Here is a 25,849-nt window from a genome sequence, read left to right as displayed (position 1 = left end):
AAGTATGCTTTATTTAGCTCAGGGTTACATGGGATTTTTAAGACAGTGAGACTGCAGGTACACCAAATATACACCAACGCACTTCATTTAGCCAAAGTTGTTTTGGTGCTCAGAGCATTCCTTTAAACATTTGTCTTTAGTACAATAGTAAGAAGTATGTTTACAATAGACATGCATGCACACAAACACATTGTTAATACTTTAGATTTCTTTTTCAAGCTAAGCAAGCTGAATACTGGACCTACCTCATTGCCACATTACTGCCATCAATGACAATAGGCCTGAGGTTTTCTGTGGTGTCCACTACTTCATCTTCTAGAGATAGCTCTGGGCTCGTAGTCTCTTTGGGACAGGCACCTCTGGGTACTAGGTTGGTACTGCTGTTACATCCACTGCCTGGTGATTCTGATTCTCCCTTATTTCCCAGTCTCACCAGTTCAGCTAGGATGTCATTAATGAGGGCATCTGCTCCCAGCTTATTAAGGACTGCTTCAATTTGCTCACTCGTGTAGCCCAACTTTAAAGCAAAGTCCATCTTTGATTGATATTCTCTGTCCAAGTTAGCCTTTGCTTCATCTAGTTTCATCTGGTGGTCAACTGGCACCTGAATGCTGCTCTGGGAGAAGCTGGGGCGATCCAAGCAAGGAGATCTACAGAGCTGACGATGTGGCTTGTTAGAGATATCCATACCCTGGAAAAGTGTTTTTACATAGCCCCCCAAACTATTCCTTCCTCCCTGTTGCTCTGCTTCACTTTCTGAGCTAGTCCATTCATCTGATTCACCACTACAATCTCCAATGTCTTGTGAGTACTCCATCTCGTTTGCAGCCGCCCTGTCTTCCTTGGACGGCCTCTTCTTTTCCATTTCCAGTTTCTTGACCATAGACCAGGCCGTCATCACGTTTACCTGACGTCCAGAGATCTCAAAGCTCTCCTCTTTCACTTTCAAGATTGCAAGACACTTGTATTCAATAGCATCTCTTAGTCTAAACAAGACCTTCCTAAGCTCAGGAGACAAGGTATCTTGCTTGATGTATTCAGGGGCACAAAGAGATGTAATATATTCCTACAACAAAGAGAAAAACAGTTAATATTTCATTACTTTCATATACAATCGCCAAGAAATGAAGGGAGGAAAACAAATACCGGTACCTGTCAAATAGTAAAACATTTTTTTTTTTTTTTTTTTTTAAAGTAGCAACCATATATAACAATATGTAATTTCAGGAATTATATTTGTGTAGGAGAATGTAGGAGAATGCCCCACACTGTTCTCCCATAAAAAAGATTAAGTATACTCTGGTAATTGCATATTTTATACATTTTTGTACTCCAAGAAGTAAAAAAAAAAAAAAAAAAGAACTGGTCGTTTTATTCATGTCATTTGCGTTCCTCATTGTCTATATTTATTAAAACAGCAATAAGTTATGATAATAATAGCGAATGAATCAGAAAAGTTAATCACAGGTTTAAACCGTAATTACAAACTGCTAAACAGGACTAGACAAGTCAGTACAAACAGGAAACTATCGCTCAGGAGTTGAATTTTAACACATAACTACTGTATGGAAACATCATTTCTTGACCATTAAGTGTAAACTATTATAATTCTAAACTGCAGATTATTCACATGGACCTGTGTTTTATTTTTTATTTAAAAAGTTTCTCATTCTTACATTGTTACCTGCTATGATAGAAACACTTACGAGTAAGTATTTAAACTTAATCTATACAATGTATCAACAAATGTTTAATGATTAACGTTATAGTTTCCTAGAAACTTGTGGACATAAAAAAAATAAAATTAAAATCTTCTGACATGCTTGCCACTCATTAAAGTGATTTACTTACCTTTCCATCCTTGCCGCTTCAGTCTCCTTAGTGTAGCTCCGCTTCTTTGGCTAAGATTATCAATGTCGATAATCTCTGCACCAATCAGATGGCCTCCTGAGACCATCTGACTAAAATAGAGTTTTACTCTATTTTATGGAATCGCATCTACTGGCCTTCATATTGACACGCACCTGCCTTCACCCACATTTCAATGAGCTGAACTATAATCAATAAATCTACTTGCAACCTCTATGAAGTCATCAGATGTCAAAAATTGATTGGAAATTTAAATTTGCATTACATATTTGTCTGTACATTACATTTAAAGGGTGTCTGTCTTAACATAGACAACTTAATTTTAAATTATATAGAAATTAAATTAGATCAGTACATTGTGCTGGGCAAAATTCCTAGTAAATGTACAGATTTCTCTAAAATCGGAGATTAAAAAAACAGCAGTTTATTGCACTCATCAGCACAGAGATAAGAAGGTTGTGTTGAGCATGTGTGAGAGCAGCACAGAGAAAGAGAGCAAAACAGGAGTATGCAGGAGAGTTGTATCACATGCTCAACAGGAGACCGGATTCATGGAAATGCATTAAAATAGGAGCTTTAAATAGTATTAAGGGAAAAAAGCACCTAATTGTATAACATGAGTCAAGCCAGGTGGTTAGAACATTGCACGCCTATATCCATCATGACTGGTTCACTTTAAACATGTAAATACAAACACAAAAAATATACACAGCCCTCTTCAAGCCATAGATTCTGACCGCCATATCTTTCAAATATGACTTTCTGACATCAAACTACATTGCTTTGAAAGCCCTGCACAAACTCAGGTCCACTTCCAAAACCAATTAATCGTCCTGAAAACGGACATCAAAGCTTCCATTGTGAAGAACGTTATTTGCAGCAACCATTTACATTATTGAAAAGCAAAAACTTGTTCTTGATGAAATCCTTGACATTTTAAGCCTGGATGTTTCTCAGTGAAGACTTAAAAAAAGAAAACAGTGAAAGCCATCATTAACCACTTGCCAATGGCATTCATTGATCTATTATGCATTTCCTAGGAATCTTGTTCAGCACAAGCATAGCCTTTTCAAAATATCAATTATAACCTAAAAGTATCCTAACTGTTCCTTGTTAACTCTGCCAAATAACCTGGATTGTTTATTATGATGACGTGGTGTTGAGGAAGTAAATATTAAAGGAACACTATAGGGTCAGGAACGCAAACATGTATTCCTGACCCTTATGTGTTAAAACTACCATTCTCACTGGAACAATAAAAACTCTGGTGCCAGGTAAAAGTAAAAGAGTAAAATGGGTGACTCACAAGTGGAAAGTGGCCAAAATACCTTTAATAAAATAAATCATTTAAAATACCACAACGCGTTTCTCCCCATAGGGCTTTCTCAAGTGGATAAAACCTTTTTAAAGGAAAACTCATTTACAGGCCTAGCTTTAGGCTTACAAGTGCAATGTGCAAAACAGGAGTTTGCAAAGAAATCGTGTCCACCAGCCTGTCAATCCTGATTATCATACTTACCATAAAAATATGTTACAAAAAGTCACTTTTGAAATAATCAGCTTCTGGCAAATGTATTTAAAATTGTGTGACTGTTCATGTCATACGTGGTGTGGTGTTTGGATTTTCAGTATGTGTGTTTTATCATCTTCCTGTGTGCAATGTCAGCAGATATGTTTCTGTTCCTGTGTGTATGCAATGTCAATCCTCCCTGTGCTTTGTCCTAGTCAACACCCAATAATCTCCCACCCATCAACCTCTGAGTTCTCTCTATTTTATTATGGTCCTGCAAATCCTCCACAGACTTCAAAATTGAACTCATGCTGATGCGCAAGAGTACAGAACTGATGACGGCTCCTGGAAAATGAGCAGCAAGGAGCTGAAGCAGATGCGCTGGATCAAGATCGCCGGTAAGCACAGTTATAAGTTAGTAAAACCTACCATCCCCTGCACCCCCAGACACCAAGTTGCAAAGCCACCACTACGGGAGGGGTGAGTGTTTCTAAAAAATATGCAGACTCTAGAAGGTTATAATATTGCAGATTTGGATTAGTAGTATGTTTTTACTTGTATAATTGTATATTGTAATAATCAACACAAAGAAGAAAGAAATGGTTCAGGGAAGCTCCTTGCACCACAACCTATACAAAATGTCATAGTCTGTACATAGAGAATCATTTTAAGAAATTATGAAAACTATAAGGATGGTTCCTTGATTATGCGACAACGAACATCCAGATATTGAATAGAGAAGGGAGATGGTAAGGAGAAGGCAAATCAAAAAAGGGAACAGGGAGAAATACAACATGCCCAATAGATGAAGTTATTTGTCATTGCTTCTGTAATGACCATAACTATTAGGTAGTTCCTGAATATGATATTACTTTGCAATAAATGAATAGGTAATAAAAGCATCAAGTAATGGAAAAGCTCCACAGTTCACATAACTTTTTATTTAACATTTTCAAATGACATAACAAAATCTAAGTTCATTGATTGACATAAATGTTGTAATAAAAAAACATATTTCTGTCGTCCAAGAGACGGTTTTATTCACATTTTGAAAGTGCAGAAAGATATGTTGAAATCCGCATCACAGAATGTCTCTACATATCACAATATAATGAGGCATAGTCACAATCAGTGATCAACCGGTATCACTTATTCAGAGCCTATACTGATAACCACAGTCTCTTTCAGATTATCAGTCACTTTTTGGACCAATTGGCTATAACCAGTACCAATATTCTCTACATTTAAAGTTTTTTGGGGAAAAAAACAAAACCTTAATTTCTACATAAATCTGGCATTAACTGAAAATGCTGTCAGCAATCACACTGAAGTCACTTTCAAACAGTCAGTATTATCCTGAGATCAATGAGCTCCCAGCATGTATAGTGCTGTTACTGATAGCAGTGTGATTGCTGACAGCATTCAAACTCCTATCACGTCAGCCAACCCTGTATATTACAGTAGATTATACACTCTCACCTCCCTGCCTTCAGCTGAGCTACGCTTGCGGAAACTCACATGGTATCGGCAAGGTTGTGATGTGGAACTACATTTGCTGGTGGCTGTATTTGCGGCAGATGGCATGCAGTGACTGAGAGAGGTAAGGCAATATCGGTAAATTAAAAGACCGATACCGATTATCAAAAATATGCCGCATATCAGCTGTAATAAACAGCAGAACCGATAATTGATCTATCCTAGTGACAATCCACCAACCAAGCCTATCTTTTCATTGCTGAGCTTCTAAGCAAGTGAGAAAGGCAAACATCCTAGCTGGCCAGCCAATCCATTGCTGATGGATTGTGGTAACTGCACAGCATTCACTCTATGGCCCAATGCTTCACAAGGAGAGACATTGGATTGGCGGGGAGATCAGATCACCACTAATGATGATCTCCTGTAGGAGCGAGAAAATAGTCTTACTAATGGATTTAATTTTTTTAGAGCACAATGGGGTATGAGGGGCACACTTAATCTAAAATAAAAAAGAGAAATGTATTTTTAATGATGGAGTGATCCTTTAACAGCACATAATCCATTTTATGTTATATACTAATACTAAATAATTACCAATAATCTCTACAAATCTAAAGATATCTTCAAACCTCGGTGCCTACCTTTAGCATGTTTACATGGTATTTAATGAACCTACTCAACATTCCACTTCAAGTGAGAAATTATCTTTCAGCCAATTGCTACTCCATTAATTTATGGAGGAAATTGTGCAGATATGCATCTAATCTCAGACATGTGCTCAGTAATCCCCTGATATATAGATGGAATGGGCACACAGTGGCAGAATGTCCCATTTACAAGTACAAACAGCTCGTATTGGGAGGAAGCAACAGCATATTTGGCATCACACAAAAAGGTTATGATGGGTGCAGCATGGTACCTGGAGTGTCCCAAATGAGTCATGATTTAAAGAAAGCAGTAAATCAATTAAAAAAATCTATATCAATACATGCTAACATAAACTTACAATGGTCTAGAATATATTGACACCAAGTAATAAAAATGGTAGGGGTAAACTTCTCAAATGACTTCAGTAAGCCAAAAACATGATAAAATGGGGCAAAAAGCCAGCAGTATTTTACTACCAAACAAGTTGTTCTGTAGATTGTATCTTCATAAAGGCACAAATGCATTATTAAGGCCAAACTAAGAATAGCCAAGTGAAAATAGACAAAGGGTGACACAGTAGGACATTATAAAGCTCTCTAGGGCTATAGCAAAGTAGACTACTTAAGTGGTCTATATTAAGGAAAAAGCTAAACAGGAGGACCAAGAAAAATAATAAATTATATATATTTATTTCTACTGAGATTTTTGTAGACAAAAGGAAGAGCCTTACAGGTAAAAGTTGTAGACATCAATACAATAGAACATAATAAATAAATAATAAACACCACCAAACAAAAAGAAAACATTCAGATGGATACTTTGCTATTCTGAGCAGGAAACAAAATAAAGCAGGTGTGTTTAGATAGGTAACAGGGAAATGAGACGGGGCCAATTGTCATACCACTTAACGATCGAACACAGGGGGAGCAGGAAGTTTACTATTTTTGGTCATACTGTTGGTCAGTTACAGTAATTTCTTGAGACTCCACACTAAAGCTTTTTTACTTTTGGTTTTCCTATCCTTATGGCCCCTATATTTTAAAGGAACATTCCACAGTCCTAAAGCACTTTAGCATGTTGAAGTGCTTTATATATGAAGAGTGTGTTCTCTCTGCGCAGCAATTGCCCAGTGCATCTGCCTTGCAAATATGTCTCATTGAGCTGCATTGGGAAGTCCCAGAAAGTCTGGATGGGGTTTAAAAGGGGAGGTCTTGCAAAGGCTGCAGACTAGAGACCTACAACTTTTAAAAGACGTTTTTAGACATACCCACAATGAAAAACAAAATGCATAATTAAATGCATGCATGTTTTCTTTGGGGGTTACATCTACTAAATAGTGTTTATTTAAATTGTATTATTTGGGTAGTGGAGTATCCCTTGATAGTACTCTTCTCCTTGACGCTTGCTTTTATTTGTACGTATGATATTTTCTTCCTAACAACCACTAGAGGCTGTCCTAGTACTGCAATGTAAACATTGCCGTTTCTCTAAAACTGCAATGTTTACATTGCAGATAAAGGGGGACAGGGACATTGCACCCAGATCACTTCAATAAGCACTAACTAATACACACTTGTAAAAGATGCCGTTTGAGTGAAATCACCCTATTCTGCTCATCAGAATTGCAAAGAATAGAACTGTGACGGGCTGAACTATAAATTAGATACAAATCTATCAGACAGTGATGTATGCACCAGTAGCAGGATCGTCAAATGGTATTTTATGTTAAAATTATTGTTATTTTTTTGGGATATTATTATGCATTGCATATGTACAATGCATGACCAAGAATGAATTGATTTAGCTGTATGGCTTGCAGTAGGCTTTATTGCAGTTTTGGAGATTGAAAAGTCTAATTAGAAGTCAATCTTAAATATATAATAATTTATGATTCAGTATGATGAATACATCATGAATGGAAATCCTTGTTTTCGGATATTCTAATAAAAAGGAAAAAATAAAATATCCAGTTTATTCATTTCAAAAAGGTTTGATTTGGAATTCCTAAATATGTACATAAAAGTTTTGCTCCCTAAAAATCATTAATACTACACGCCAACATAATGACACAACTGGGTAATGTCCTACGTGATTAAGTCTAGAGCTAACAACATTAAAATGAAGCAAATAAAGCAAAAATGTTGTCCTTTAGATGTTGTTGAATTAAAACTCCAAAGATACTTAGCCAGAAATAGACTTTGTTATACGAGGCCAGTAATTGTCACACACCAAACTAAATTTTCTACAAATTTATATTAACACTGCTGAAGAGAAGTATGTAAAATATAGATAAATTCAGCTACATGTTTTCCTGCAGGACTAAAGAAGACAAAAACTAAAATCGGATGCAAATGTTATCTGTTAGATGCAACACAAAATGACTTTACAGCATTTTAAATACTTTTTTGTTTTGTTTTGTTTTTTTACACAATAAACCTTTGCTTGAACGGCATTCAAAATTATTGTTGAATCATTGATCAGCATCCTTAGTCTATTACAGATAAATAGTTATTTATTACAAATCCTAAAAAAAAAACACAAGTCTGCATTGGTAACCTGTAAAAGGATTGTTGCGTAATTCTTCTATTCAGAGTGGCACACCAAGTTTATGTCTTCCTGTGACGTCACCCTCTCACTGCCATAAGCAGACAAAAGCAAATAGTTGCATATACACATACCAAAGTCAAGCCTACAGAATTAGCTTCCAAGCAATGCAGGTACCATTTCAGGCTTCACCCAAAGAAACCAATTAGATGGATTATGCTCCCACATCATGGAAAGGATCTAAATGGTTTTTCCCTCTGTTTTTTCATATATTGCTTTGAACTAAATATCCACTTATCAAAAATATGTTTTGATGCATACATCTACCAAATATACACTTTCTGTGGGAAATTGCCACATTGCAAATATGCCTATATTTCATGAAGTTAAATTTAGCAAAACACTGGTTATATCACTTGTCTTATAACATTGTTTAACACTTGTTTCAAATGTGATTAATAGTATTCAGCACCGAGATAACCTTGTATGCAAAAAGAAAGATTCCCTTAATTTATTTTAAACAAAACGATTTCCTGTTACTAAGCATGCCTAATGTGTCAATGTTTCATCTGAAATTGCTACAGGCTACAGAGGCAGAAATCAATCCAGGCATATATATATATATATATATTTTTTTTTTTTTTCATAAAGAACAATAGTTTCTAAACAGTATATACTTGGGCCTTAGTAGCATTAGTTTCAAATATGACAAAATCCTCTTAATATCAACTACAGTATTATCAGAAAAACTGGCACACAAGATTGTGCTGACCAATGGTATACCAAGTGCTGAGAAAAAAAATAAATAAATAAATAAGTATAACCAAATAGTAGCCAGAATTACTTTCAGTGACTCACTTCATTCAATATGAATTATTTAAACAATTGTCCAACTCTAAGATACTTTTATCAGAGTCAATTTAAGGAAGTGCATGATCAAGTATTTTGATGGGCCAGGAAACTTCTTCAGGGTGTTTTTTTCTTCTTCAAAATAGCACACAGCATAAACTTAGAATATTCGTATGTGTAGTTACAACCAAAGAGACAGACACATACTATTTTCTCTTATTTATTATTGACTAGATTCCTCACACTGTATAGACAACAAACAAATGAATAGCACTAGCTGTGTCTTTATCCACTGTATAATAGGTAAAGCATGCTATATAGAGCTTACACAGTAATAAAACGTTAGTCATTCAAATCCATTTCTAACTACTTGACATCAGCAATAAGTTTTACCTCTCTCAATAAAGTGTTTGCATTAGTTTATAGCAGCATTCTGACAAGACTTGCCTGAGATATTAGCATCATGTCTCTATGAACCAGAACACAAGCATTACAGGCTCCAATCAATAGCATTGTAAAATAAAATGTAAACATTGTTCTGTCTCTTTCGGTAAATCTATACAAATAATGAACATACAAACCACATAAAACATGTACCAGCCCTTATCTTACACTATCTGTATGAAAACACAATAACAGAATGACTTTTCACTCTTACAGAATCCAGAACAAAGCCTCAAAGTTCTAACCCCGGTTCGACTCCACAACATAACGTGGAAGTTTTAATCCGAATGCTCCCCGTTCAGTTCTATAGAGATAGATGTTGCTTGAGCTAGCACGTTGCCATGATTACCTTTCTGGATGATGGGATCGGAGTGAGAGCTGATGCCGAGAGTGTTCTGTCTGGGTGAGAGTGTAAGTGACCTCACTGATCCGCCCTTTCTCTGACGTTGTATGAGACAGCACACAGGATCCCCAGCCGCTGGCTGGGAAATTCAGCACTTCATACAGAGACTGCAAACACCGGCTAACTCGTGATCAGCTCTCATCATGCTACTTGCAGGAAGCAGCACAACTCATGACTAACGCTAGAGGAAAAAAAAAATCCTCAACTGTCTTTGGAGCGTGGGGAATTCTCAATCTTTCCCACCAAGCCGAAAAGTTTGCTAAATATATACATTTAAAAGTCTATCTCGTGACCCTTTGCTCCTTTCTCGTTCTTATTATTACATAAAGGCCATTTCTTTTAACATAGGTAAACACAGGAGGGAAGCTCACACAGGATTTGGATTTCTTTATAATTTAAATTTGATGGAGATTTAGTTCCATGGCGGAGAGGGTGATGGATATTATTACACCCGATAACCGACTGACTTTTCCAACAGTTTAACCATTGAAGGTCCAAGGCAACTGTCTAATGCTGTAACCATTTCCACAGAATTGTCATATTTCATATTAAAGTAGCAATGCAACATGAAAAAAAAAAATCAAACCAAAAGATTTTAGTGTTTTAATTAGGGCTTTGGACGATAGGCCTCCCCTTTATAACAAGTACTGTAACAAACCAGAATACAGTTAAATGTATACTGTGGGCATTATAACAGTTTCATCTTATTGAATTGTTTCCAGTGCCTAGAGTACCTTGGTGTTGTCCCTGTATTCAGTTTTAAACCATTATTAACCCCTTAAGGACCAAACTTCTGGAATAAAAGGGAATCATGACGTCACACATGTCATGTGTCCTTAAGGGGTTAAGCAGTTTAACACTGAATGAGGGTTTCTGGCCAACCACACTGAAGGCAGATGGAGCTTACATTCTTTCTTAAAGCGACATGCATCACTTGACTTTTTTTTTAAACCAGCAAACACTTTTTTTTTTTTTTATAAAATTGTTTATTTTTGCAGTGCAGAGTTAAACTTACAAGCTTGCAGAGACATTTTACAAGAGTGTATTCGACATTAATAAAGTAGAGCTGTGACAGTAAATGTTTAGGTTACTGCACTTTTTTCTTTTTTTTTTTTAAATATAGAGTAGATGAGAAGGCAAGTAATAAAAAACAAACAAACAAGAAAAACCATGGGAAACACAGCGCCATCATATTAAACAAAGAAAGGGTGCAACATGCTGTATAATTGAACTGTGTACAAGAGGTAAAAAACACTGTGTGATCAGGATCAATTAGGGCATAAGAGCTGAGAGTCCAGACCACAGCATATTTTGTGCTTCGAAAGGTTAACTGCAAGACATGAGCTCAAACTCTAGCAACTAGCAATCATATAGTAAAATATATTTTGCTGTATATGAGGAGCATAGCCTGCTCAGCCGATGCCCTTAGAGGGAGGGATGTCTTTGTTGTACTTAAGTCCATACAAGATGAATGGAATGCCCCATTGGACTTCAGCCACCACACTCATCTGGACAATGCTTCCTGTGGTCTGAACAGGTCTAGCCCTCATTTCTGTGGCCGGTAAGCGTCCGGAGAGAGACATTTATGCACGCTGCCCTTGGAGGTCATACCGGGAGGATATTCCTTGTGCAATACACCTCAGGTAGGTATGTGCCAGCTTCAGAGTAAGGTCGCCGGGACCTAGTCACCGGTCGTGGTCTCCACTTGCGTGTCCTGCACCGCAACAGCATGCAGGGGATATCCATATGAGGTCTCCCTTTGCTGCACCGTGAAGCAGTTGGGACCTGTGAGGCCTCTGCCCGACCGATGTGCAGTCGATGAAGCACGCGGCTAGAGTCTCCCAGAATCGCTCCCACAACTGGTCGAACTTTTGGAGAAGGTGATGCACACTGGAGGACTGTTGTGAGGAGACCTCAGAAGCTGTAGGCTCAAGCACGGCGGCCATCTTAAAGGACCACTCTAGTGCCAGGAAAACATACTCGTTTTCCTGGCACTAGAGTGCCTTGAGGGTGCCCCCACCCTCAGGGACCCACTCCCGCCGGGCTCTGGGGGGAGGAAGGGGTTAAACTTACCTCTTTCTTCAGCGCCGGGCGGGGAGCTCTACTCCTCCTCTCCTTCCTTGCGACGTCATCGGCTGAATGCGCATGCGCGGCAGGAGCCGCGCTCGCATTCAGCCGGTCGCATAGGAAAGCATTTACAATTTTTCACAGTGAGAAGCACGCAAGCGCCTCTAGCGGCTGTCAATGAGACAGCCACTAGAGGATTTGGAGGCTGGATTAACCCTCAGTATAAACATAGCAGTTTCTCTGAAACTGCTATGTTTATAAAAAAAAGTGTTAATCCTAGAGGGACCTGGCACCCAGACCACCAGGGGGGGGGAGGGGGGAGGCGTTCGGGCACAAGGTTTTTGCACACCAGGGCAGAGGATCGGCCACATCCCCTGTCTCCAGTATAACAGCATGCGGCAGGTTCATTTGTCACAAAGAATGCCTGCAGGAACCAGGCAGAAGTTGGTCAGGCAATTGGCAGTGTGTTCCCTCAGGAGGTAAGTAAGGTTTCTGCCAAGATTGCACTCTGAAATTCAAATTTTTAGCTGTATTTCCTGAGGAGCTCTAGTCCCATGCATCCAGCTTGGTCAGCTGTCAGGCCTCGTCCCCACCAACAAACACTTTTAACCCCTTAAGGACCAAGCTTCTGGAATAAAAGGGAATCATGACATGTCACACATGTCATGTGTCCTTAAGGGGTTAAAGAAATTTACAAACTAAAATAAAGCATGAAAAACTTTTTTAAAAGTTTATAAATGTTTTATAAACCTGGTCAGATAGCATTGTTTGGCACACCTCTCTGTTACTAAATTTAGAGATGTACAGCTCCTAAAAGACATTTTTAGATATACCCCCAATGAAAAAATAAATGCATAATTAAATAATGTTAAACAAACATGTTTTCTTTGGGGGTACATTTACTAAATAGTGTTTTTTTAACCCCTTACAAACTCATCTCAGTTTCAGATCAGTCCACTTATGACAGAAATAGGGCATCATTGTGCAGAAGCAGGAGATAGAAACCTGACACTGGAGCCTCCCCTGCATGAATCACACTCAGGCTTCGGACTGGCCATCGGGCAAATGCCCGGTGGTCCCCGATGGCCACGGGCCGAGGCCGGCAGGAAGAATCAAGGGATTTCTCCTGCCGGCACATGCAGGGCAGCACCAGCCTTAAGAGGGACCACGGTCCCTTCATGGGCCTGAGGAGAGATTCCAAGGCCAGAGTGGAAGAACTCATCCAGACACAAAGCTGGGCAACCCGTGTCTCGCGAGTTCCGATATGAACAGAGCGTTGCCATAGTAACCAGCGGTGATGCTCTGTAATACCGGCGCTCGCAAGAGTCAGAGACATGGATAACCGGACCACGGGACCACCAGGGATCAACGTGCTCCCTCCCCCCTGCAAGGTAATAAGGGGGAAGGGGAGTAAATGTGATATATTTATAAATTAATTTATATTTTATTGTTAAATTACAGAAGCCACTGTCCTATCACCTGCACACACTACACCCCCATACATACACACAGTACACAAACTCTATACCCCCTAAACATACATTACATTCCTTGCACACCCAGACACACAATACTCTATTTTCCTATAAATACACATTCTATAGCCCTATGCACACTCTACACCACCAATGCACATACTATACCCCTAATACATACATTCATTGCCACAACTATACACACATCTGCACTACGACCCCAATACACATAAAGCTTCAAGATACACACAATGCAACCCCCTGCATCACCTAGCTACACACAGTACAGTCCTCACATGCGTATACACAACACCCACTAGTCCTACACACTCTACAGGCCCTACAAACGCGCACACTTTACAGCCCAGAAACACACACTACAGCCCCTAGCCACACATAGTATGCCACAAACAGACCCCTTTACACACAAACTACAACACAAATTGTCTATACACACATGCAATCGCACAAGCAATCTCCAAACATATACAACACTGCAGGGAGCATCCACACAACACACTTTAACAGTCCTGTTCCACAGTTGTTCTCTGGTATCCCATTATGGAGGACAGAAACAAATCACTAGCAAACGCAGCGCATGTTTACGTTGAACAAAATAAAAATCCAGGACATTTACTCCACCCCAGAGCACTGGGTGCTCTGGAAGGGAATCACACTAACATAAAAATGGCTCCCCATTCTGGCTCCGCCACTCATAGTTGGATGCTCTGCCTTTATTTGCCCGGGCTGAATTTCTGTCCCAGTCCGGCCCTGATCACACTCTCCATCACTTCTCAACCAGTCAGGATGTTGCAAGGTGGAGAGATCATCTAACTGCAAAATGTATACATATGCCAATATTTACACATTTAGATGAAGTTATTCTGGTGACCAGATTGTTCCTTTAACAGGTTTGATCCAGAGTGTATGGTGCAGCAGTCACATTTTACAGCAATAACTTAAAACATGGTTATAATTTTGCTCACTTTAATTCAGACAGATCTTTTCTTTCCCATGCCTCCCAACAGTCCTACTTTCAGGATTCTCTCCCACATCAGGGGACAACAGGAAACTGTCCCAGGGCAGCACAACGCAGGCACATAATTAGACGTGCTCGCACTGTGCAGCAGGCACTATGACAATGCTGAGAGCGCTTCAGCAGTGCTCCTTGCATGGTCCTGTCTGTAATGGGCTGGCCTAAAAGACTGCCATTCCCCTTCTGACCAAAAAACAAACCAAATAAAAGCCCCATGAAATATATTGCCATACATTTTACATTTTTTTATTTACTAATAATAATTAACCAGTCAGAAAAGGTGTATGTGGACATGGAAAGCTTACAGCCACTAATTAATATTCTGAATAATAAACATATATGTATATGCACCAAGGAAGAAAATTACAGCAGAAAAACAAAAAATATCATTTGTCTTGTGAACAGCTTGTCCTTATAGAGTTAATTAGGAATGACTGAGTTGCAATTATATCCTTGTTGAGTGTTTGAAGAGGATTTGTATTGATCTGTTGTTATGCAGCTTTAGTAACATGAAGCATTGAGCAACGTCATTGTGCTGTAACACCGTGTACAGTATCGAATGAGAGAGGCAAAGGTAAGTTCCTGTAAATGACAGATTTTTCTTTTTTTTTTCGTCTTTTTTTTGGTAAGGTTAATGTGGAACTTTTTTTTTTTTTCTTCCTCTTTGTGAAAATATAAAGTTAAATCGGAAAAGCAATACATTGATTTTCAAGGAGACATTGTATGGAAATGCTATTGCTGCTGTTATCGTGATAATGAAAAACTCTTGAGGGGATACTGTAAACATCATAATCACAACAGCATCATCTTGGTGACAGAGGAATTGAACTTTTGGTATTGTGAGAGACAAGGTCAACCCTGGGGAACTGCACTAAACTCTTCGCACCATAAACAATGTGATTTAGTAGTTATAGTGCTTAAAGCGTCTTTTTAAAACAGAAAAAAAATATTAGGCATATGTAAAAAGTACTCCTTCATGTCTCATTAGAGACGTTTAAACTTTGTCTGATACCAGCAAAGTTTATTGTATGTGTAGAAGCCCTTTAAAGGGTTAAATGTTAAAGGGTTTATAAAATACCCCTTCCTGTCTTACTGGAGATTCTTGGCTGATGTCAGCATATCTAATGGCTAGTGTAGGAACTCACCTATTGAGGCTTGCCTTGACGTGGCTGGTGAGCTTATATATTCAAATGGCCATTGGAATAAAACTAAAGAGCCTCCATTTTGTTTAACCCCTTAAGGACCAAACTTCTGGAATAAAAGGGAATCATGACATGTCACACATGTCATGTGTCCTTAAGGGGTTAAATGCACATGGGGATTTAGGCCAGAGCGCAGGTAACGTTTTCTGTTTTTACTATGTATTTTAAGCTGTTGGATACTAAGCTACTGCTGCTGTAAGCGCGGTGCTTTATCTTTGTGTTTGTATATGTAAAAATAAATTTTATAAATTTACAAATCATATCGGAAGAAGACAGGGATACTAGCTGGTCTCAAGAAATTAGATGTGTAGCAAATTTCTATATTTGTTTTTTCATTTTAATATAAAATATGAGCGCATAATAAAATAGTTAATGCAGTAAAGGGAAAGAACAATAATATTCAAATATTATGCAACTTTAAAGCAACTACTTATAAGGGCACTCCAAAGGTACGTGAATCAATTTTGTAAAGATTTGCATAATGTTCGATTCAGGGGTTTTTAATACAATTTAAAATGTCTTTATTCTTGGCTCCAATTCATGGGCAGCAGTGGGCATAGTTAAAAGGCTGCTATGGACCAGCAAGAGGACCTCAGCAACATGGATTGCCAGATGTGTGAACCCGTTACACAATATCATGAGGTCTGGTGATGGGGAAAGACATCCTAATACAATGGTGGCATGGATCAAGCACATGACTGTGCTGGAGATCTTCCCACAATTGGACTTCTACCAGTGTGCCATGATAATCCTGTTTTTGGTCACCAATGAGTGCTGCAAAATTAGCAGGTTGAGTAGGTGATGGTAAAGTTTGTATGTAACAATAGCTAAATTAGAAAGTTCACTAAACGCAGCCTAGACGAATTACAAGAGGTTTAAAAGTATATTATTTAGTGATAGGTTTCCTTTAACCCATTGGCTTTTTCAATATGCCATGTATTTATCCATAGGTCGAGTGATTACAGAGTAATAAGGAAGATTTATATAAAAATCTAATTGGGCTGCCCTAATATTCTGATTTACTAACTAATACTATCAAGGTTATTCACTAAATTTAGAATTAAAAGTATTCATCAAATTCTCACTTTAGTGAAGGGAAATAAGATAAGAGTTGCATGGTGTGGTTTCGCCACGGTTTTAAGGTGAAAGCGCTTTAAAGAAGGTTAACCCCTTAACACAACTCCAGGCCTTACGGCCTTTTTTTCCCTTGCCAGGTGCTTGTCAGCAATAACATTTATCACATAAGGAAAGGATTGGATTGGCTGAGATTGCCAATTCTGATCATCAGAAATTGTCAATCCTGGGCAATGGTGTCTCCTCATAGAGAATGAGATGAACTGAATAAATGCATCTCTATGGGGAAAGTTCAGTGTCTCCATGCAGAGGGTAGGGACACTAAATGTCAGTGCTGCACTTGACCCAGGACTGAATGTGTCCCATGGCTGATATTTTAACACTACTTTTTTTCTGAAAATACAGTGTTTACAACAAAAGGCAGTCAGACTGACTATATTTACCAGAACTACAACAAACTGAAGTTGTTCTGGTGACTATATTGTCCCTTTAAAAAAAAAAAAAAAAAAAAAAAAGAGCTTGCAAAACTCTATCTTGCCTGAAACCTTAACAAGCCCTCCCATTCTAGCCAAGTCCATACTTTCCATGCCTGTCCAATCACAGACTTCCCAATGCAGCTCAATTAGAAGTCTTTGCAAGGTATGTACTCTGGGCAATTGCCATCAGTTAAATTTAGATCCACTGATCTAAACAAACCATGAAATGACAGGACCTGCTTTCTGATTGACATCCAGGGATTCATTTACAAAAGTGCAAATTCTTATTGAAATCTGCACTTTTTGTAAAATAACAATAAACAAACACTTTTTTTTATTTTTAAAGGGACACACCCGTCAAACATGACGCACTACAGTAAGCTTAAAGGAACACTATAGGGTCAGGAACACAAACATGTATTTCTGACCCTATAGTGTTAAAAACACCATTTAGCCACACTGGCCCCATAAAAATAGCAAAGTCTACTGCTGCTGGCTCTGCCCCTCATCTGCCTGCTTGGCTGACATCATCAGAGGTTTTGTTCTGAGCCATTCACAATGCTTTTCTATAGGAAAAGGAGGCAGGAGGCAGAAAAGGGGCAGAGCCATCACAAATCAAACAAAGCCCTGGCCAATCAGCATCTCCTCATAGAGATGAATTGAATCAACTAATCTCTATGAGGAAAGTTCAATGTCTCCATGCAGAGGGCGGAGACACTGAATGGCAGCACTGCTTAGTGTGCAGCACTGCCCCAGGAAACACCTCTAGTAGTTAGTGTTTACTGCAAAAAAGCCTAAAGGGAATGATTATACTCACCAGAATGAATACATTAAGCTGTAGTTGTTCTGGTGACTATATTGTCCCTTTCAGTGCTTCAGGGGTCTTCAACTTTGACACCTTTCAACCCTCTATGAAATTATTCCCCCACCCCTAGCCTTTTAAGATTTAAAACTGCATTTTTTGTGAGACAGATCGAGAAAAGGATATAAAAGCAAATTAAGCGAAGTTTATTTTTGGCTAAAGATCCCTTTTTTAAACCCAAAGAGGTGCGACATACAGATATAAGGAATAGGCAATATGAAACATTTTCCACAATTAATACCAAGTATTATATGGATAGGAATGATTGTTTTCTATTCTATAGAGATTACAGTTCCATGTATACATGATTGTGAGGATTGTAATGAACGCTGGTATGCCAGGTACCCGTTCGCCTATTTTCTCCCGAACTGCTAGAGCTTGAGTGATTATAGCTCGCAGGTCGGGTGTCGATTTGAACGCTTCTCCAGACAAATTACAGCCTCCAAGTATATTCTCCCAGCAAAGTAGACAGGTACCCAAACATCAGTCGAAACTAGATGAAGGGTATAACAGAAATGCTTTATTCAGGCTAACCGCCTGGCTTTTATGCAGTGAACAATGCACAGGGTTTCAGTTGACAAATTCCAGGGGCATTCCCCACTGGACCTGAGAGGGGACAGTGACAAAATACATTCTGCAAATCCAGTGGCTCTCCGGTCCAGGACACTCCTCCATACAGTAATATAATCTTCCCCTGTACTGGGGAGATAATTGAGTCAAGCAATTTACTAAACACAATTATCTCCCAACACAAAAAACATACAATTCCCTAAACCTTAGAAAGTACCCCAAACTCCATGGGAACCCCATAAAAGACATATCCCCTGATAGCCCAGATCTGGCGGACCAACATGTTCAAAAATCACCCAGATCGGTTCAGGGGTTCAAAAGTTACATGGAGGTCTTAAGTTGACCGACCACACACGAGGCTCCTGCCCAGAAGTAGTTCCATGAAATTGGGCTGTGCGGTCGGGCTATTTCGACAAGTACAAACACAGAATAAATCCATGAATGGTTCCCCTGGCTCATAGGTAGCGTTTGTTCCCCTAGATCGTGGGAACAAATCTACTGAATAGTGCTATCCAGGCTGGTCTGTGAAAGAAAGCAGGCGTTTGTGTAGTTTGACCAGCGTTCGGGAAGTCGAGTGTTCGATTTTGGTTCCAGAAACTCGACGACCAAGTACCACTGCCTCCTTCGTGTGAACAAGATGGCCGCCGTTTTCTCTTGCACGTAGCGTTAGACTTTATGAACAGCCACCCAGGGAGAGCACTAAATTGACTGTTTGGTTTAACCCCTTAAGGACCAAACTTCTGGAATAAAAGGGAATCATGACATGTCAAACATTAAATGTGTCCTTAAGGGGTTAAAGTAAATGAGCCAGGTGGTGGTCGGTGTTCGGTAGTTTTATCTGCCCAAGAGGGAAACAACAAAAAGTCAAAATAACAGGGGTAGTTTCTTCTCAAGGATAATCATCAAAGCTCTTACAGGACATATACAAGGCAGAACCTCAAAATAGATAGGAAATATCAATAAAACTATGGAGCATCAGACATCAACAAGAAATCATAATGTGTCATAATAGCTTCATGTGAAATGAATAGCCCAAGTATAAAACAGATGTGTTTCTCAAAAGGAATTTACACAGTACAATCAATATATAAAGCAGCATTTACAGGCAATTGGCATTCTACTATGAACCAATCTAAATGACACAGCAGATGTAATTATAATAACAAATCTGCAAGGCAATGACGCATACATGGGAAGCATTCATGTTCTCTAACCAACATATACAAGGACTTAATCCGATGTAGTGTAGAAGACAATAAATAGAGGGGAAAAAACAGCCAGTGCTAACAAATAGGAAAGTAACACTTTCAAGAGAAGCTGGCTGTTGCTAAAACGCTGTGGCTGTTTTTGCACTACACTGTCTTTGCCAGACTGAAAACCATGAAAAAAATATCAGATTAGCAACCTGATAACCATCCTGCGTTCAATAAATCTTTTTTTGCAATTCAAGAATCAGCCAACCATCAAATTACGAGTAATGACAAAACATAATTCTCTGATTTAGAAAAAAAATCTAGAAACCTCAAAACACTGAAAAAGATGTGGACATCAATGTTAAATGATGAGAAAAAAAACTGTTTGTGAAACATGTTTTTATATTTTCACTTGTTACGATTTTTCAAAAACAATTTATCTACGCAAGCAAAGATTGGTGCTACAGTGTGAAAGTAAAAGATGATTGACGCTACTAAACGTTTTGGATTACTTCTACAGGGGTAAAAATGACTGTGTTAAAAATGTGATGTTTTTTATGAAAGTAGAAGAAGCAATAAAAGACTTTAAAAAATAAATAAATAAAAAACATAAAAAAGAGTGGAGGACAAACTAAAGGGACATTATAGGCACCCAGATCACGTCATCTCATTGAAGTGGTCTGGGTGCAATGTCCCTGTCCCCTTAACCCTGCAAGTGAAAACATTGCAGTTCTAGAGAAACTGCAACGCTTTCATTGCAGGGTTAAAGGGATACAAATCTGTATGGTTTACAGTACACTATAGTTACCTCTGTAGTCCCCACCCCCCCCCCCCCGCCCCCCCTAATCTGGAGTCAACCGATAGGGGGTGAGGGACTAATGTGCATTTGCTGCGATCGCATTAGGTCCTCCCCATAGGAAAGAATTGCTACAGTGCTTTCCTATAGGGATTTTACTGATGCTTGATGTCCTTATGCAGAGCGTGAAGATTTCCAGCTTTAGTTAGGTTGACCAAAAGTCACCTAACCACCAGGTAGTGCCTCTAGTGGTTGTCTGATTGACAGCCGCTAGAAACAGTCTTAGTCCTGAAATGTAATCATTGCAGTTTCTCTAAAACTGCAATTATTTACATTGCAGGACTAAGTGTTACTGGGACACTGCACCCAGACCACTTTAATGAGATTAAATGGTCTGGGTGACTAGAGTGTCCCTTTAAGACTACTTCTAGGGGCTGTCTACCAGACTGCCACTAGAGGCGCTTCCTGCTGTTTCATAGAGTGTAAAGGAACATGTCACGGGAGATGGGACTCCTCGTACGTGTTCCCTTAATTATACTTTGAATCGTTGTAATGTTGCCCTGCATTCGGTTACCGAAGCGATTTTGTGGGGTACCCTTGTTCGCAAATCATGTTTAGGCTTGATTGGAAGATTGTGCTTGTCCATTCTAAATATGATAAAAATAAGGCTTGATTATTAATCTGTGGATAGGTATTAATGTCTATTTTGGATATGATATTGGAACACAAGGCTTGTTCATATCAAATGACTCCTTATCTAAGAGGGAATCAAGACATATAGCAAATGAGAGTGTTAGTTTATACTGAAACCAGACTTCCAGGCCACTTATGTGTGACTTCTCACACCTTACAGAGTAGTGGTCCCAGCTTCAAAGAGGAATTTAGGTTGTAAGCTCTGACCTCCCATACAATCAAATTAGCCCCTTTTGAAATTGACACCACCACCTCTACCAGGCAGCCAGTTCATTTATGCACAAACATAACTTTAGTTTTACCGAACCAATCGTAGTGCTTTTTGGATATGTTGTGCGCTCAGATCAGGGCAATTTGGGAATATAAAGTTTGTGGGGTTCCGATGCTGTTGTCATGTATTTTTGTGATATGTAAAAATTGTATGTAAGTTTTCCTATTTGAGAGATAATTGGATTATCTTAATTGGAGCTCAATTATCTCTCAAACACAATGGCTCGTGGGAAGGAAACCCCTGTGATTATGTATTAGAAACCCCATGCTAGGGGCACTGCATAAAAATCTGAGTGTGACCTAATAAAGTTCAGATTGCTGCTTTTACCCAATACGACTGGTTGCGTCCATTGTATTGGGGGAACTCTACACAAAGGGAATACTTTCACTATATTCAGCACATCTGGAATTAGAACTAATGGAGGATTGAAGGAATAACAGCAATAGACTCAGGAACCCGTGACAGAACACCATAGGGTCAGGAACACAAACTTGTATTCCTGACCCTAGTGTTAAAACTAATATCTAGCCCCCCTGGCCCTCTCTTGCCACCCTAAATATAGTAAAATAAAGTCTGCAGCTGCTAGCTCTGCCCCTATCTGCCTCTGCAACTGACTGCTGACATCATCAGAAGTGGTGGTCTGAGCCAATCACAATGCTTTCCCATAGGATTGGCTGAGACTGACAAGTAGGCAGATCAGGGCAGAGCCGGCACAAGTCGAACACAGTCCGATGACCGATCTCAGACAATTAGCGGTGATCCTGCCAGGTGGCATTTCACATTTCCTGAAACGGAGCTGAGATCAGTCGAACCCCTTAAGGTAAGAACGTGCCCCGGGGCCTACTTGCAATAACAATTTTATTAAATGAAGTTGTTCTGGTGTCTGGAGTGTTCCTTTAAGTCTGACACACAGTAAATGAATCAACTTCGTATTTCTGTTGAATCAGGTTGTCTCAATAAAGGGAAGAAAAAAAAACCCAAATAAAAACAAACATTAAAGATAAAAAAAAAGAAAAAGAAAAGAAACATTGCATTATGAATGTTGCAATGACGTCAAAGAAAAATCACTAAATCTTATTTTGTTCCGCACAATGTATGAATGGGACAAGCAGCTTCAGAAAGGCAATCTGCTAAACAACCTTTATGAATGCAGTGTTATGGCTATAATAAATACTACTGGCTTGGAGATGGGGGGAGCAAGCTGTACAGATCTGAATCCACAGATGCCCAGTGCTTAGCAACCATACCTCCTTACCTAAATACTCTTTTCATGGGAGTCACGACTGACTGCTAGGACAGATAACACCATGCAGAGCACATAATTTCCCCGCTCTCGCTTTATACTAAACTTTGCATTACTAAAAACTGCAAGTCCCTGTAGCTTGTAGAATAATATCTCCGGTAGGGAAACAAAATGAGGGTTCTATAGGTAAGAATATAAATAAGTTGTTATCCATTTCTTTTGCATAAATCAAAAATATGACCACAAATCGCAATGGCCATGATTGTAAAAGAGGGTTCGAGCATTGAAATTCAGGATTTTACAGGATTTGACTCTTACTCTAGTAGACAGAAGTAATGCGGATATGCAAAAGGTTCATCAGTATATTCCTTTAGTTATTCAGAAATCAATCTTGAGGAGAAAAAAAAAAAAAACAGCCATAGACAAATATTTCCATGGCAACTGTACCCAAAAGAACTGAATGCATTCCAGTCAATGGGAATATAGTATGCAAATGAATTAAATATCCTGAAGTCAATAGCAACACAGTAAGCAAGAGTACAATGAAACTGTCTGGCTAGGTGCTTTCCGGTACCAAAAACAAAACCGTAAACACTGGAAAAATTAAATGAGCAGAGATGTTAAAGCAGTTTTGGTTTTAAAATAATTTTTTGTCCCTCTGTTACTCCTTGTTTTTGTTTTGCTTTTAAATTCAGCTTGTTTTTTTTAGTTATACATAAGAAAATGTAAGTACTACCGGTACTTGCTTCTCATGGGCAGCGTGATCTTTGGTAAAGGACAGTGTCTAAGCAAAGTTTCATTGCTAAGCTAATTCAGCCACAATCACTCAAAAGAATTCCACAGAAGGTCAAACTGCTGACATCATAGACAGACAGAGGAGAACAATATTAACGTATGCATGTTTTAATATCCAAGCAAGGAAGTCAAAATAATAAATAGAAATAAATGCAAGTGAAAAAGAGGGGAGTTTAATTTTTAAAGGAACACTAAAACGCTTATGGATCCTTATCCCTTCCATAGTTATATAGGGTCAACTCCATGTGTCTAATAATTATAATAAAATGAAGAGTTTACAAAATGTTTCCAAACATGCACCTCTCTGAAGTATCTTCTCTACTCCAGTCACTGGGGCTACTGGCAGGATCAATATCAGCAGTGTCTCAATCCACATGGGCAGTAGATGAGATAACATTTGTGCCAAGGAACGTCCCGTCAAGTGATCCACCAAACTGAATGGATTTGAGGACTCTTCACCTTTTTTCTGTTTCATCATTAATTTACCTAATGTTTTTCCTTCATTTAAAAATGTTGCTGGCTCCATAAGAAAAATGTATATATAAAATATTGCGTAGATCCCTCCTACTTTCTTATATGTCATTTTAGCAGATTGTCTCCCTTACTTTTACCACATAGATTGTAACAGAATTTTTATACAGATAGAGGTTTTACAATTGTATTATTTTTAGTATTTTGGATATTATTTTTAAACCACAAAACCACTCTGTGGTTTCCATCATGTTTAGGCGTCTAGCACGTCGAATTGTTTTACTTTATATGTGATATATATTGATACGGTGCTATTGTTATTCTTGGATTGAAAATACATTATTATTTTTTTTAATAAAAAGTTTATTTACCTTATTCTGCTTACCTATCCAGCTCATGAGACTCCAATGCTCCTCTTAGAGGAGCCTTGAAGACTGATGCACATGTGGGGTGTGTGCTGCATGCAAATCCAAGCTTCCCCATGGGAAAGCCTTGAATAAATGGATTCCACATCACATGAGCGAGTCTTACTCTGTCAGTGCAGCTGAAGCATCTCCAATGTAATAGCCACTAGAAGTGTGTATAACCCTTCAAGGTAAACATTTTACCATGAATGGTTAAATTGACAAGACCATTGCAACCAGGCCACTTCATAGAGAAGAGGTGGCCTTGGTAACTCAGAGGTCAGAAGTGGACAGAGGGACATGAAATGGGGAGAGGGGTCTGAAAACCAAAAATTGAGAAGAAGAATCCAGTGAGATGTGAAATATCAAACATCTTATAACGACACACAATGGGATTAAAAAAATAACAATCCCAATCAAACATAGCGAGTGATAGAAACTTGGGCAAAAGTGCCAGCTTTCGCAGAATGTCAGAGGGAGACAGATTTTCGAGATGCTAAATATTTTCAGGAGTAAGAGAAGAAAAACATCCTCAGGGATACGTTCAGAAAAGTTGGGTGTCAGCAGTAACATTTTTAGGAGCCCTGGACTCCAGCTTTTGCTTATTCAGCACCTAGCATAATAGGTGTACTCTCACACACATGAATTAAAGTAAAAGAAAATTGTAATCCATGGAAAAACAGAGGATTCTCCATAAATGCCACTCATGGCATAGATAGTATCTATCGGCCCGTTTCAGTCAGTCATCGCGAGGGACAACTGGTAGAAAAAAAAAAAAATATTTCAAAATATGGCGGCAAAAGCTATGTGCTTGAAGTTCTGCCAATTGCTACATTTTGCCGAAAACATTCTTATACATAAAGTATTCCAATGCAATCTTCCTGGAAAAACCTCTAAAATGGCAGTCACTTTAGAGGAATACTAAAGCGTTAGGAACATACACAGATGTATTCCCAACGCTTTAGTTTGCCTGTACCTGTTGACAAGTCCCCGTACCCCCATCCATTTGGTATAAAAGTTAATTTTAAAAAATGTGTTGTACTCACCTTTTTTCCAGCTGCAAGGCTTCCTCTGTGTGGTTTACTTCTCCACCCCAAGTCCAATCTAATGCTCCTCATAGGGGAGCATTGGGGACCTGATTTGTCGCGTGTGACATGTGCATCGATATTTCCCCGTAGAGAGTACCTCTAGTGGTGGTCAGTATGACAGCTACTAGAGATTTAACCCTGCAAAGTAAACATTGCAGTCTCTATTAAAAAAAAAAAAAGCAATGTTTTACATTACTGGGTTAAACCTACAGGCCCACTACACTCAGGCCACTTCAATGAGATGAACTGGCCTGTGTGACTTTAGTGGTACTTTAACTATACTCTTGTTCCTCGGCATTCCAGATTATATAAATACATATACTGTAACAAGCATCATTTATATAAATTTGTGAACAGAGTCACAAAAGACTAGTTAGAGGTTTCATGTTT

General features: G+C 38.8%; 1 protein-coding gene across 1 annotated transcript in view; it reads right to left on the bottom strand.

Moving 5' to 3' along the window:
- ZC3H12B (zinc finger CCCH-type containing 12B) overlaps positions 1–25,849 on the bottom strand; it is a 77,522-nt gene that overhangs the window by 19,209 nt on the left and 32,464 nt on the right. Inside the window, exon 2 of the mRNA XM_063430977.1 lies at positions 246–1,066. Coding sequence (XP_063287047.1) covers positions 246–898 — 653 coding nt within the window. The 5' untranslated portion in view covers positions 899–1,066. The remainder of the gene's footprint in view (positions 1–245; positions 1,067–25,849) is intronic.

The sequence above is a fragment of the Pelobates fuscus genome, chromosome 9 (assembly GCF_036172605.1).
Source record: "Pelobates fuscus isolate aPelFus1 chromosome 9, aPelFus1.pri, whole genome shotgun sequence".
NCBI lineage: Eukaryota > Metazoa > Chordata > Amphibia > Anura > Pelobatidae > Pelobates > Pelobates fuscus.
Note: the sequence above shows the minus strand (reverse complement) of the source record. Positions and strands in the feature narration are given on the sequence as shown.